The sequence below is a fragment of the Astatotilapia calliptera genome, chromosome 2 (assembly GCF_900246225.1).
Source record: "Astatotilapia calliptera chromosome 2, fAstCal1.2, whole genome shotgun sequence".
NCBI classification, from domain to species: Eukaryota; Metazoa; Chordata; class Actinopteri; order Cichliformes; family Cichlidae; genus Astatotilapia; species Astatotilapia calliptera.
Genome location: NC_039303.1, coordinates 29260551 through 29274816, shown reverse-complemented (window position 1 = coordinate 29274816; position 14266 = coordinate 29260551). Strand labels below are relative to the sequence as shown.

General features: G+C 39.9%; 1 protein-coding gene across 2 annotated transcripts in view; it reads left to right on the top strand.

Moving 5' to 3' along the window:
- Positions 1–1565: 1565 nt before the first annotated feature.
- Positions 1566–14266, top strand: part of spock1 (SPARC (osteonectin), cwcv and kazal like domains proteoglycan 1) — a 109329-nt gene continuing 96628 nt past the window's right edge. Inside the window, exons 1-2 of one of the 2 annotated variants that reach the window (XM_026193125.1) lie at positions 1566–1622; positions 2123–2257. In XM_026193125.1, coding sequence (XP_026048910.1) covers positions 2126–2257 — 132 coding nt within the window. In that variant the 5' untranslated portion in view covers positions 1566–1622; positions 2123–2125. The remainder of the gene's footprint in view (positions 1623–2122; positions 2258–14266) is intronic. The other variant, XM_026193133.1, reaches the window with a different exon arrangement.

Here is a 14266-nt window from a genome sequence, read left to right as displayed (position 1 = left end):
TATTTTACTAATTAACACAAATGTGAAAAATGCCTTAATCTAATAAACATGTGTTTTTATCAAGTCTGTTTTATTCATGTAACACACTTAAACAACAGAGCTTGCCCCAAAGTGCTTTCAAGACGGGCACATTTACATTCCAGGTCTAAAAAAAAAGGTTTCAAAATACATGAAAAGCTGAGAGATGTTTTTTTCTGTGTTACTTAATTATTGTACTGTCAGTTATTAAATGGTCCTGAAAATGGATTCAGAATGTGACACAGAATATGATTCTTCCCTACATGATCTGCCTTTAGAGCTTAAAAGTTTCAGTGTTGGTATTGGTATCAGAACTACTGGTTCTGTATTTACTTTACTTATCAGATTGATACCGATATTTACAGTATTAAACACCACTGAGATGGTGAACTAATTTTGGGGTGGGGTGTGCTATAGTAAACCAATGATATCTCCCCTATATAAGCTGCCTTTATTAGTTAAAAGTATCGGTATTGGTATCGTCAATCCTGTCTCTGTATTTACTTGGTAACAGATCATAACAAAATTTACAGCATGGCACATTGCTACTGGATAACTGCCTTTAAAAATATAGCATATGTAACATATGTAATGATATAACATTTCTTCTAAATTCCACATTTTTAACACTAGTAAGTGAAATACAGGAATCTCCGACTTTATTAGCTTTGGGGGGGGAGGGAGCACCTGAAACACCTAACCCAAACAGACTGTTCGAGAAAGAACTGCAAAATAAAGGAACAGTTTCTCTACTGACTACTGCTTGACAACCTTATTAATCCTCGTAGCAGCCTATTTCGTGAAAACGACTGCAGCATCAGCAAGAGTACACGAATTTGCGGAGATAAAAGATATGTTCTAAACCTTTCATTGGTTTTATCTGCGCCAAAACAGAACAGAACACACAGAGAGGAGTGTATTTCTGTTACTCACATCAGCATAGGTACAGAACCCGACAGTAACTTTTCACTGAACCAAACACATTCACACAGACACCAGAGGCCTACAAAGAGAGGCACAACAGAGTAGTCGATTAATAATTTACAGATACACTGTCACATACCCGGGAAAATAAAGCCCTGGTTATGCGCCCTATTTATGAAGTGTACTTTCATTTAAAAAGAGGGCCCTGCGTCTGTCCGTCTGTGCGCATCCTCCATAGGAAATGAAGCCGTTAAACGCTCAGACACACATAGCACTGCTCAGTTGTGGCTTATGTAATATAATTGTATTAACTACGGGGACACGAGTTCGAATTCCACAACAAATGCGCGCGACTGACAAGAAATTTGTGTTTGTAATGTACACCCAAACAGCGCTTTGACGTGCCTCCCAAATCCTGCCTGCGCTCTACTGTGAACACAGAAAAAAATCCCCTGATGAAAATCAATGACACGGTTAGTGGGAGAGAGGGAGAGGGAGAGAGAGAGAGAGGAGGCGGTGTCTCCTGACAGAGGAGGAGGAGAAAGCGCCCGGTCCTCTAGTCCTCGCTGCTCGCTTTTGCCGTCAATCCCACAAGCAGTCGGGTTCTACCGGAGTGTGCCCGGGGCTGTGGACTTATTTTACCCCGGGAATCAGAAGTGGACACCAACGAACTATTCCAGGTGGGCAGTTCACTGCGTCGCGTCGCTGGTGTGAATTTGAAAAGAAATCTAAATTTGAAGTGATATTGAGAGAAAGCAGCTGAAAGCCAAGACAAAGGTCCGTGAGGGCAGCAATTGTGTTGACGCCGATAATTGCTTTTTTTTTTTCCTTTTCTGTTTTTTAATTAGCGGATGGGAAGCTCGCGAGCTAATGTTACGCTGTGCCCAATCTGCCGCGGTAACAACTCTCCAGTGTTTATAATCCGATTAGATGGAGCCTCAGCAGTTTGATGAAATGATCACTCTGCACCCCGTGCAGTCTTTTAGTGGGGGTCCGTTTGTTGCTTCATTGTGACATTCTGACCCATGATGCGTCACAGCGTGAGAGTTGTGTGTTCTCTAAAGTGCTCCATCTCACTTCATCTACACTTTGCAGCATCCTCCGCTCCCCATGTGTTTTCTCACTCTTTTCTTACCCCCGCCTCTCTCCTCTCTCTCTTCTCTTCTGTGTTTCCTTTCAGAAGATGTTCTTCTTTCTGCTACCTGTCGTGGCTCTCTTGCTGAGCAGAGAAACGGTGGTCTCCGCTAACAATAATGAGAAATGGCTGGGAACCGTGGCTCAGTATAAGGACAGATCCTGGAACAGATTCAGAGATGTGAGTTGCTCTGAGAAACACAACATCTAGCCAAAAGCGGCGTTTTAATTAGCTTCAATGCGAATCTTTTCATGTGTTTGTGTTTATCTGTTTGGATTTGTGTGTGTGTGAGAGAGAGAGAGCACACTGCACCCTTGATACACCCTGTGAGTACTTGAGCACTTGCCAGCAGGCATAATCCACCTTGTAGAAACTCAGCAGGTTCAAACCCCGGCTGAAAGCCAATCAGACTTATCGACAGACATTGCACTTCTGTACATGACGGGGAAGAATTCTTGCCAGCTTTTGCTTTGATTGATTGAACGATATTGCTACTGAACTGCCTTTTTTCTTCTTCTGGTAATGCTGTCACAAACTCATAGGGTGTCATTCTGTTATATAGGGCTTTCATTAACAATAATTAATCTCAGTTTTCATTGGGATCAGAAGACATGGGCGTGTGCTATGTGATTTTAACATACAAAACACCTTTGCAGTTAATGTTTATTTATTTATTTTTTATCCATAAGCCTTTTCTGTTTAACCTAAAACAATATTAATGTTTAATGCAAACTTTATGTAGCAGCTATTATATGCAGAGGTATGTGTGTTCTTAAGCTGTGCACATAAACGGTGAACCGAAGGGGCATGTTTCCTGAAGGGTAAGGTGAAAATCCTGGATAGTATTCTCATTTCATGGAAGACAAAGCCATAAAAATGTGCAGTCTTTGGTTCGAATCACATCTTCAACACAGACCTGAAAATAAATGTTTGCAGTGTTTTCTGACAGCATGAATTTACCAGCTTTAAAGCTGCTAAAACAGATATTAAAGTGTATCCAATGCACCTTAACTATAACCTGCCGTGTTCCTACTGTATTGGGACTCTGTCTTGATCTTCTATCAACTCTGCATGATCAAACAGTTCTAAAGCGTCCTATTATTGGAAAATGCTTGGCCTCCATCTCTATGTGTGTAACACAGCTGTCTGCTGGGGGAGCCCTAAATGGGTTAAGATACCTCTCAAGCAATCTTTAATAATTTAAGTGAGAATAAATCTGGATACCCAGACGTCTTGATGCATGACACGTGTTCTTCAAATAATTAGGAAAAGCCTGTGCTCTTCTTTAAGTATTTTGAGATGCAAACTCTTCCACCAATGTTTTAGGTTTGGCCTAATGTGAACTAACACACATCACCAGACCAATAGTAACAGCAGTGTTGCCATACTCTTAACATCATGATGCGCTTTTCTGCAATCCCCAGAGATTTCAGCAGACAGAGGGGTAACTTTGGCCTTATTAGAGCTGGCCTTCCCCACATAGTACTGTTACCGTGATGTGAGAGGTGGTCATTGCAGTATACATTCAGTTTGAGCTCTACTACCTGCAGTGTGTGTGTGTGTGTCCACTTTATTCCACTCTCTGGTCTCCTGTGCAAATGAGAGTCATTAACAGGAAACTGTCAGTGGAGAGCTGAGGACAGGAGACGAAAAGGAGGAAAAGGAGGGGAAATGAGGAGCAAATATATAGGGGGGAAAGGCTGCGACATTTACTGTACGTTTAATATTTCAAGCAGTGCAACTAACCAAATGAGGGAGCTGCTGTAGTGTTTACATGTGTCTTTGTGTCCCTGTGTGTGAGTGTACTGTCACACCTATCATGTTGGGAAACCTGCTGGTTGCGATTTGTCCAACTGTGTCTTCTTTCCTTCACAATTTATTCCTAGTGATTTCTCTCCTCCTGTGTCTGGCACCAAACTCTTTAATATCACAGCCAGTAAGAAGACTGCTCTGTATGAATCAGTTTCAAACTATAAAACAACTGTCTAAATTTGATGACTGCGGAAATTGTGATCTTCAGGGACAGTACTAGGGTTGGGCAATAAATCAGATTTTATTTTCAGCTATATGTTTGAGCTTCAATAGGTCCTAGCAACTATGAAAACAAAATAACATAGATGACATTGTGCCACAATCCATTTTGCTATGATGCTCTAGTTTTGTCTTGTGTTATAAATGAGCACATCACTCTTTTTACAGCAGTGGCTTTTACAGCGCCTTTACAGCATAACGTTCCCAGTCAGGCTCAAATGTTTTATCTAGCTTTTATTTTTCTAGTTATTTTATACTGTTACCAGCAACTTTATTAGGTACACGTGTTTAGCTAATATTTCAAATATCTAATCACCCAATTATATTGCAGCAACTCAGTTCATTTAGGGATGTAAGCATTGTTAAGATAACTTTTTGAAGCTCAAACCAAGCATCAAAATGGGGAAGAAAAGTGATTTAAGTGGCTTTGAATGTGACATGGTTGTTGAAGCCAGATGGGTTGGTCTGAGTATTTCAAAAACTGCTAATCTGCTGGGATTTTCCCATGCAAACATTATTAGGGTTCACAGAGAAAGGTCCAAAAAAGAGAAAATATTGAGTGAGAGGTAGTTCTCTGAGCAAAAATGCCTTGTTGATGTTAGAGGCCAGAAGAGCATGGCCAGATGCTTTTAGGCTCATGGGAAGGCAAGAGTACCTCAAATAACCACTCATTACAACCGAGGCATATGCAGAAGACTATGCAGAGTAGTCTGTAGTATTACTGAGCTACAGCAGCAGTCAGCTAAGAACTGGAAACCCAGGCTGCAATTCTTCCGGCCGTACCACCTGGAGTAGGGCTGCTCAATTAATCGAATTTTAATCACGATTACGATCTGGGCTTTCAACGATCATTAAAAATGACTGAGCCGATTATTAGCCCCTCCCTCATTTATCTGCGACACCTTAAAGGCCGGTCCGTGAAAATATTGTCGGGCATAAACCGGTCCGTTGCGCAAAAAAGGTTGGAGACCGCTGATTAAGAGGACCCGAGGGAAGCTCGGAAAGCTAAGCAGAAGTTATTTGGAGAGGAGAGTGACTGCTGTTGGTTGAAAAGAGAGGTAAAAAAAACTTCAGTGGTGTTGCACACTATTTTATATTATTTTTTAAAGTCATTATTCAATACATTGTTATTGTTAACCCTTTAAAGCCGGTCAGAGCAGCACGCTCCGTTTTGTGTAACTATTTTTAAATCCCTGTAGAACCTGAACCGTGTAAGCTAGCGCAATAATTTATTTTGCATATGAAACCGGAGGAGTTGTACTTACATCTTATGCCATCAGCTTGTCCTCGGTCACGGTTTTCTTCCACATATAGCTTTGCAAAAATTGCATAAAAAGCGCTTGCAGGAACAAAAACATAATATTCCAGAAACACGCTTTGCCGATCCGATCAGCTGTTCGTAACACTTCCCACAGTGAAACAGACGTCAGCGCGAACTATCGCATGTCTGCCGTTTCCTGCCCGAAACCGGAAGTGACGTCATTTTCGCGGAAAATGTAGTTTTTTTTACTTGTAGGCCTTAAAAGCCTATACTGGTCATGTTTGACTTTTCTGAATAGTTTCTGGGATGCTTAGAACTCGAATTGCACAGCTGGAAATAGTTTATTTTGATGCACCAGCTGTTTTCTTTGCAAATTTGCATCATAGGATTGTTTTTTCGTTTTTCCTGCAGTACATAAAAATTGGTGTATCTCCAAAATAAAACTATGAAGACACTCAAAATAAATTTCCTGTTGTTGTAAACTATTTTTTGCAACTTTTTTGTATTTAAAGTTTTGAGGGATAAACCTCTTAAATTTCTCCAAGTAGAAATATATGTAAAAAACAAAACAAAAACGATTTTCAATTTTTTTGTAGTTTATTGCACTTTTTTGCAATTAATGTAGTTACTATGGACTTAATGCATACATATTATTAAAATATGGGCTATAACAGTTGTATAGCAACTTGAAATGCTCCCACAAATGGCACTACAAGATGTAAAAAAATAATATAAGCTCTGGTGGACTTGGTTCTATAGTAGGTCTTAAAGGGTTAAATAAATATCGTCAAATAATCGAGATCTCAATTTCAGTGAAAATAATCGTGATTATCATTTTTGCCATAATCGAGCAGTCCTAACCTGGAGTATGCCTGATCTCATCTGATCTCGGAAGTTTAATAGGGTCAGTCCTAGTTAGTGCTTGAATGAGAGACTGCCTGGGAATACCAGGTGTTCTAAGCTTGTGGTGGCTCAGGAGGCAGAGCAGTTCAAATACTAATCAGAAGGTTGGTAGTTTAACTGAGTATTGTTGCTGACCATGGTCACCCCTTCATGACCACAGTGCACCACCATCTTCTGATGGCTGCTCAAAGCTCAAATCATCTGAAACTTTACCCAAAATGGCCCCGACAGTCACTAGAACTTTGGGATGTGGTGGAGTGGGAGATTCACATCATGGGCGGACATCTGACAAATCTGCAGCAACTGTGTAATGCCAGAAAGTCAATATGGACCAGAATCTCTGATGAATGCTTCCAGCATCTTGTTGAATCAATTCAAAGACATTTTTTTTAAAGTTTGAAAAATTCACATTTTTCCCAAATCAATGAACAATCACGTTGCACAATCTTAATTTCATCAGAGTAATTGTGATTGTGATTAATTTTACCATAACTACTTGGTCCTAGACAACAATTAAGTGATCTAAGGAGACTTAACACTGTGAAAAAATGTTTGGCATAATCATCAGTCTTAAATGATAGTCTTAAATTAAACTGTGTGTCATGTATGTAATTATTTTATTTAAGTCTTTAGTAAGAACAAGGACCCCAGCCATAGCACTGCAATCCCACAGTGTGACTGCTGCTATGAATCATGTTTACAACCCAGGTAATTAAAACACAGATTGATATGATTCCAGTTCACTTCCCCCCCCCCCCCCCCCCCTCCTTTTCTTCTCAACCATGACTCCATGGTTTCTCCATTTTCCCCTCATGGTTTTTTTAATTTGGGGTGGGGTGGACGCAGTATGTCAACAACATGTTGAATGTTAAGCTGATGATCTGGCGCTGTCTTAATCATCTGACATTCCTCAGAGCTGATATAGTGTGGAAGGAAGATGATGTGCAGATTGTAACATGAAAAAAAAACCCTGCCTGTCCTTGTAGTGAGTAATATAACAAATATTTTACATTATTTAAAAACATAATTATTAAAAACAAAAGATGATTATTCTCTACAGGATGGCACTTGGAAAATTATCATATCACAGTGAAAGCAGATGGTAAGCGAAGTATATAAAGAATAATTACTTTATTGTGAACAGTAGAACCCAACAGTACTGGATTTTGGGGAGTTGATGCTCATACTGAAAATATATTGCTATAATGACCAATATTCTTCTACTGTTCGTCTGACATACACTCTGGTACATTTGCTGCAGTCATTAATGACAGTATTGGAGTCGCTCTGCAGGGAAAACTATGATGATGGTGATGGTGACACCGTTTATAATTTAACCCAAGCACCTTTTCTGTAAAACATCTCTACCAGACAGCATAGCTGCCAATACCAATATATCTCTAATAGGCTGATATCAGCTAACAGATGTATTAGCTGCACTCTGAAAATATATCTCAAGGTTTAATAGCCTTGCTGGAAAAAGTTTAGTGTATAACAATGAGTATCAGCTATAAATTATCCCGATCCTTATATTTTCCAATTTAATTTTATCACCACTTATTAATCTTGTGAACAATTTCTTTTTATAGCAGTACGTCAGTCTCTCTATCAGTTCTTTGCTCTTTCATCAATTCTTATTGAGTGATGAAGTCAACATTTTTCTTCCAAGCTTCTCCATTTCTGTCATTTTCTCCCTCTGTCTGCAGAGCAGCGAATGACCCTGTGCTTCCTCAACCATAGCCCTTCCTATCTCCCCCTTTCTCTTCCCCTGGCCTTACCCATGACTCCTCCTCTCTTCTGTTCTCCTCTGCCTGCCATGTTTCACTCTGCATCCCTGTTGATGAGCCACTTGCTCCTTCTGCATAATGCATGAGTGTCCATTTCTTGGCAGAGCTGGTGCAATAGTTAAATAGTCAATGTCCAGGTGGCTTATCTTAAAAAAAAAAAAAAGGAACATGGGATTTGATTTATTCAATTGCTTAGTCACATTACTAACTGAGGTCTAACGTGTAGGGAGATAAGTGTGCTGCAGATTAATCTAGTCCTCCTTTTGTTAAATGACATGCGGTAGAAAAATAATTGTGTTTCTTACCAGCACAGTTTGACATTTTAATAGCATTTTTCTCAATCAATAGTAGCTCCAGTGTCTTTGTTCCTTAGTTGCATTCATGATGCAAACGTTAATTTATGCTGTTTATGCAGACAACAGAACATGTTTGTGGAATAAATGGCATGCAATGTTCAGAATGAAGTCTGTAGAAAGACTTGCTGCCAGAGCTAGTTCAAATACTCACAATATTGTGATTAGCTGTCTTGTGAAAAATTGCTTTAATTTGTTGAAGATGTGGTTCAGCTTGCTAGAGGACACCTAAATGTTCTCGACCAATTAAATTGTTTATTAATCCTTAAATTTGCTAAACCTCCTTTGTTGCACTTTTGCCAAACGACTTGTTGTTGTTGTTTATGCCAACAGTAGCCTTTTTGAGTTGTCCTGAGGTTGCAATCACCATTTTAATTTTCATAAGCTCTTATGCAAATAAACTATAGCTGCAGAGAATATACACACATTTGTATGCAGCACAGGGTTCAACTGTGTTTCTGTTTCAGACAGGGTCAACTTTGTTGTAAGCCTGCAGCTGCCTTCTGTTGTTGGCTACATCAAAGTATTCTGGTCAGGACAAAAGTGAATATGAGAGGTCCAGCTGGAGCAGTGGTAGAATTAGTAGCAGCAAAAACTGCAAACCTTACTAACCAATCCAAACCTAGTGACAGAGATGATGCCACAGAGCATCAAAGAGCAACCCCGCTGATTTCCTGGAGCGGAGGCACCAATATTCACACTTCCATCACACTGGTGGCACATATTCATCCACTCTATCTCTCCTCAGACGCTTATCTCAAGTGTTGTCAATAGACACATTTTTAGCAGATAATTATGGTCCTTCATTTTTTTCTAAATCATTTGGCTAATTACAGCAGCGTTCACCTTGTTGACCACAATCTTAGATGCCCTCTGCAGGGAATAGAGGTAATAATGTAGGATAATCTATTTATAACATTTCATAAAATAGTGCAATTGGAGATATACAATGCAACTGAAAAGATCCTTTTATAATCAAATTTTATAGAATATTGAAAGCTATCAACAAACAGTGTGTACATTGTTGGGCTGGCTGGTTTGGGTCAGTTCTGCTATTCTGGATTAAGACAGTCTATCACAGGTGGATTTTATTGGTTATTGGTTAGTTTATATTGAAATAAATGTACTCTAAGCATTACAGCTGAAGAGCCTTTTTATATTGTGAGCATGAGCTTAGTTGATCTGAAATGAAACATCAGTGCATGAGCGTAGAGATCCCCAGATGGCAGAATGAGAGATTGTTGAAAGAACTGGAAAAAATAAGGCATTCTGCAGCAAAAACTCAACAGCTGCTTAGTTTACTCATATGTCATCTTCTGCTGATGGGTGACTTGCAAGACCTTATGGCTTATTAGCAGAAAGCATTAAGTTGAGTGCAACAAAAAAATGGTTAGATGGCTGTGTTGACGTCACAGTTTACGTGAGCAAAGACTATCATGGCAAGCATACCTGTGGCATTAGTCATCTCTGACAGCACACCACAGACTTTTCTGCACTGTCACTAGCAAACAAAGACACCAACTGCAACTGTGTCCTCCAAGCAGACTAGAAAATAACATCTGAAAGAACACATGTTCAGAGTGCCTATAGTTGCCTGCATTCATGGCCACAAGTCACTATAGACACTTATAGTGGAAAGTAAAAAAGCCCCTTAGCTTTCAATACAACCCCTGCTAGCATGCTATAGGTAATGTACAACAACTGTTTGACTGACAAAAAGTTCTGGTTATAGATTTAAAAATGCCATCTTGTACAGGAAGTATGTTGACATAGACTTCTTAACTTTTAGACTTGTGGGACAAACCTGGGGAATGCATACTGATCTGAAAATTTGGTTCATGCATGAATATACTTGGAGTTACATCTCAACCGTGTCATCTTCGCTCACCATTTCTTCTGGCTTTTTTTCCTGACAGAATAAAAGCTGTCATTTCTATTCTGGAATCTTTTATACTAAAGAGGTAAAAAGAAAAAAGTTTTCAATTTTCTGAGCCTGTTGTTTGTTTCTTTTCTAAAGGAGGCTTTTTTACTAGCTGTCCACTTCCACTATTTTCATTCCTTTCAGAGTGAGATCCTGTCTACCACCCTGCAGGGTGTGCTGTCAGGTTTACAGAAATCCAATAAGTCGAATTTATGAGGGACATTGGATGTCTGCTGTGTATTACCTCATGTATTTGTGTAAATGCATTCCGTCTTCAGACTGTCTATTCATTAGTCGGTGTATGGAGAGACATGATGAACACCTGTGTATGTGCTTGTGTAGGTGCCCTGTAATTTAAACATGAGAGCCACCTGTCTCAGCTCATTCTCACAATGAGAATTAAATGCCATCCATATTCTGTTTTCCAAGATGCCAGCATTTTCGGGACTGTCAGTCAAAGATCCCGCCTGTGGCGTAGTTTTGTCTGCAACAGAAGCACCTGAAGAGTTATTATCATTTATTAAATTCACAAATGGTTTGTTTGGTAGCTTGTTTTACATGTTTTGTCCTTTGGCATTTATGGAGGAAAGGATTTTGCTGAGCATGCATTTTTTTTTTGTTCCACACACTGCTTCACAGTCAACACATTTATACCTGGATGCACCCCTCTGAATCCAAATTAAATGGTATTGGTCGGTGTGTCTGGGTTTGTGCAGGCCTGTATATGCATGTGCTCTGATTGGTCGGTTGCACAGCCAAGGGGGAGGGGTAGGGAGGTTTAGAGAGGTAGCTTAGAAAAGACGAACCCCTGGAGTCACCTTCACCTTCCCCCCCTCTCTCTCTCTCTGACACACACACACACACACACACACACACACACACACACACACACACACACACACACACACACACACACACACACACACACAGACAGACATACATAAATCCTGAGTGTATTCTCCCCAGCAGACATACAGTATTTCTGTCAATTAAGCAAAGACTTGCCTGAACACCTGTCATTCTTTCTTATCTCCCCCTCTGCTCTGCCCTCCATTTCTCTTTCTCCTACTCAGCTGCTTCTATACCTTCTCTTCATGCATTTCATTATCCTCTCTTCTCTCTCTCTCTCCTGGCTCATCCCATTTTCTTTTTTACATTCCACTAATTCCCGATGAAACAGTGCCCTTCAAAATAAACCCCCGCTGTCTCTCATGCTTTCTGCTCCTTTCAACCCATGATTTTTTTTCCATGCTCTACTTCTGTGTGAATATTTTTCACTTTGAGCCATTGATGTCAAATGAGAACATTCTGATTCTAATCTCTGTTCTAAAGGACTGTGGTTGTGTGCATTTCTTTATGTGTTCTAGTACCTCTTCAAACTAAAGTTTCCATGTGTCTGTCTTTCTGATGTTTCTGCCTGTGTGTACTGACACACAAACACATGATCCCATCCACCCCGAGGCTTTTGGTGAGATCAATTATTCAATTCACAGGGCAGGGTAACCTGGATTGGAGCCTTGATCTAATCAATAAGAGTGAAAAATACAGGAACACACAAACACACACACACACACACCATGCATACATAGTCAGCTGAGGGCAGTTCGGTCACAGGAAAGACAAAGGTCACTGTCCCTTATGACCAGGACACACTGATTGTGAAGTGTGGGTGTGTGCACACATGTGTGTACACTCAATACTGGAGTGTACAACAGAGAGATAGACAAAGCAGGGGAGATAAAGGACTGGCCGTAATTTTGGCTACAGACCAGAGAGGGGAAATAGAAAAAAGAGAGAGAGATGCTAGGAGAAGAGAGGAAGAGGAGGAGCTTTAATGTGAAGCCTATGAGCACCGGCAGAACAGATGGACAAACATGGAAGGATAGGAGAAATGTGGAATCGATCATCTATGTGTGTGTGTGTGTGTGTGTGTGTGTGCACGTGTGCGTGTGTTTCAGTCAGCTTTGTTACGGCAGCCCCTCCAAGCTCCATTCTTTCTCTGTGGGGATTGTCTTTCTGTTGGTCTATTTGGTGCAGATATGAAGGTCTCCTGCTAAGCTGTTGATTCTTTTGAAGAGATGCTGTCTGGTTAGTCTGCGTCTCTCTAAAGATTTACCTAGACAGACTACTGCTAGACCATGGAAAAAACACAACAAAAAACTGTAATGCCACCAGATCTACATTTAGATCTATTCCTTTAAGCAATATATTAGAAAACTTGCATTTAGAACCCTTGTCCTTGGTACCATTGTAATAGATGAGGTAATAATGAGTTATTACATTGCCACAACCGTTAAATGTGTCTAGTTATATATGCAAAGAGATTGTAGAACTTTTCCACTAAGTGCCAAAAATGTAATGAAATTTCCTTCACAAGCATTAGCTAGCAATATAATCATTTAAAAAAAATCTCACAGGCTGGAGACTGAAATGTGAATTTACCATTCTCTGAATGTTAGGTAAAAGCATTAGCAGTAATTATATCGCTGCATAAACAAACTAATTGAATGCCATCAAACCCTCCCTTAATGCAACAACGTGATGGAATTTGGGTGGATTCCCTCTTCAGTCCTTTTTTTTTCTGAACATTATTTTGAGTGTTACATCTGAAAAATAAAATTCGGGATCATTATCATTAAAAATGGGTCACAATAGTAATTTTAGCAACCACACAAGCATTATTGCCTATTAAAAGAGATTCTTGTATCAGCAGTGGAGCTTTCTCTGCTTTCATTTGCCGCTTCTTCACATATAGTTTTGATTGGCTATTTGATTCACAGTCTTACCAATTCAATAATGCTTTGGGCTATGGGTATTGAGCAGGATTCCATCTAATTAATAATTCAACTAATCATTTGAGCACTACAACAGATTCAATCTACGTTCTAAATCTCTAGTGTTAACATGTGATTACAATGCATGCAGGACGTATGCATACACCTTTGAGCTGTTCCCTCCCCTCCCTTCATTTTCTTTTACCATATTTCATTTTCATTGATTTATGCCATTGTTGTTTGTTTGTTTGTTTTTATATATTAATGGTCAAGTATAAATGTCACAGTTGTTCTTGCTGAATCTGTTGCCACTGCCATTGATGAAGCTGTCATCCTCACTGTGCACCTGTTTTTAGAGTGTGATCAGATGTCTTTTCCTCTGGGGTTTTTTTTCTCTCTCTGCATCTCTCCATACGGCAGTGTGTAAAGTGTAAAGTAAAAGTAAAGTAAAGTGTAAAGTGTGCGTGTTAGTCCCCATAGGGAAAAAGTTCCTCTGCATTTAACCCGTTCACCTAGTGAAGCAGTGGGCAGCCACCAGTGCAGCGCCCGGGGAGCAGTGTGTAGGGACGGCACCTTGCTCAGGGGTACCTCAGGGTAGCCGTTCAGTGGAGTCGAACCCCCGACCTTCCGATCATGGGGCCACCACTCTACCTACTGAGCTATCCCTGTTAATCTGCTTTATATATCTCTGTATTACTGTAGGGTCCTTACCATACAATTTAAAGCACATTGAGGTGACTGTTGTTGTGATTTGGTGCTATATAAATAAAATTGAATTGAATTTTGGTTATTTAATTGGTTATTTAATAGCCTTGGAATAACACACCTTTTCACCTATTAATTTGGTGTCTCTTACTTTGAGTCTAATGCAATAGTATTGTAAGAATGTATAGCTGTGCGAGGGGTGGTGCTAGACTGTATTGTTCTATTAAATACTTAGCATCTCAACATGTTGACAGTGACTGAGCTGAGCAGGTATAATGTTCATCCTCAGGGGTAGTTCAAATCTGCCCACCATAGTTAATACCCTCACTCAGTAGCTGTTGAGCTTTTTCATTCTTAAACCAAAAGTTGACAGTGTAGAACATTCAGGTAACACATAGTTTGCATGATTCATTCCTCTGGAATATTGAAAACTTCAGAACTTTTTCTGGCAGTC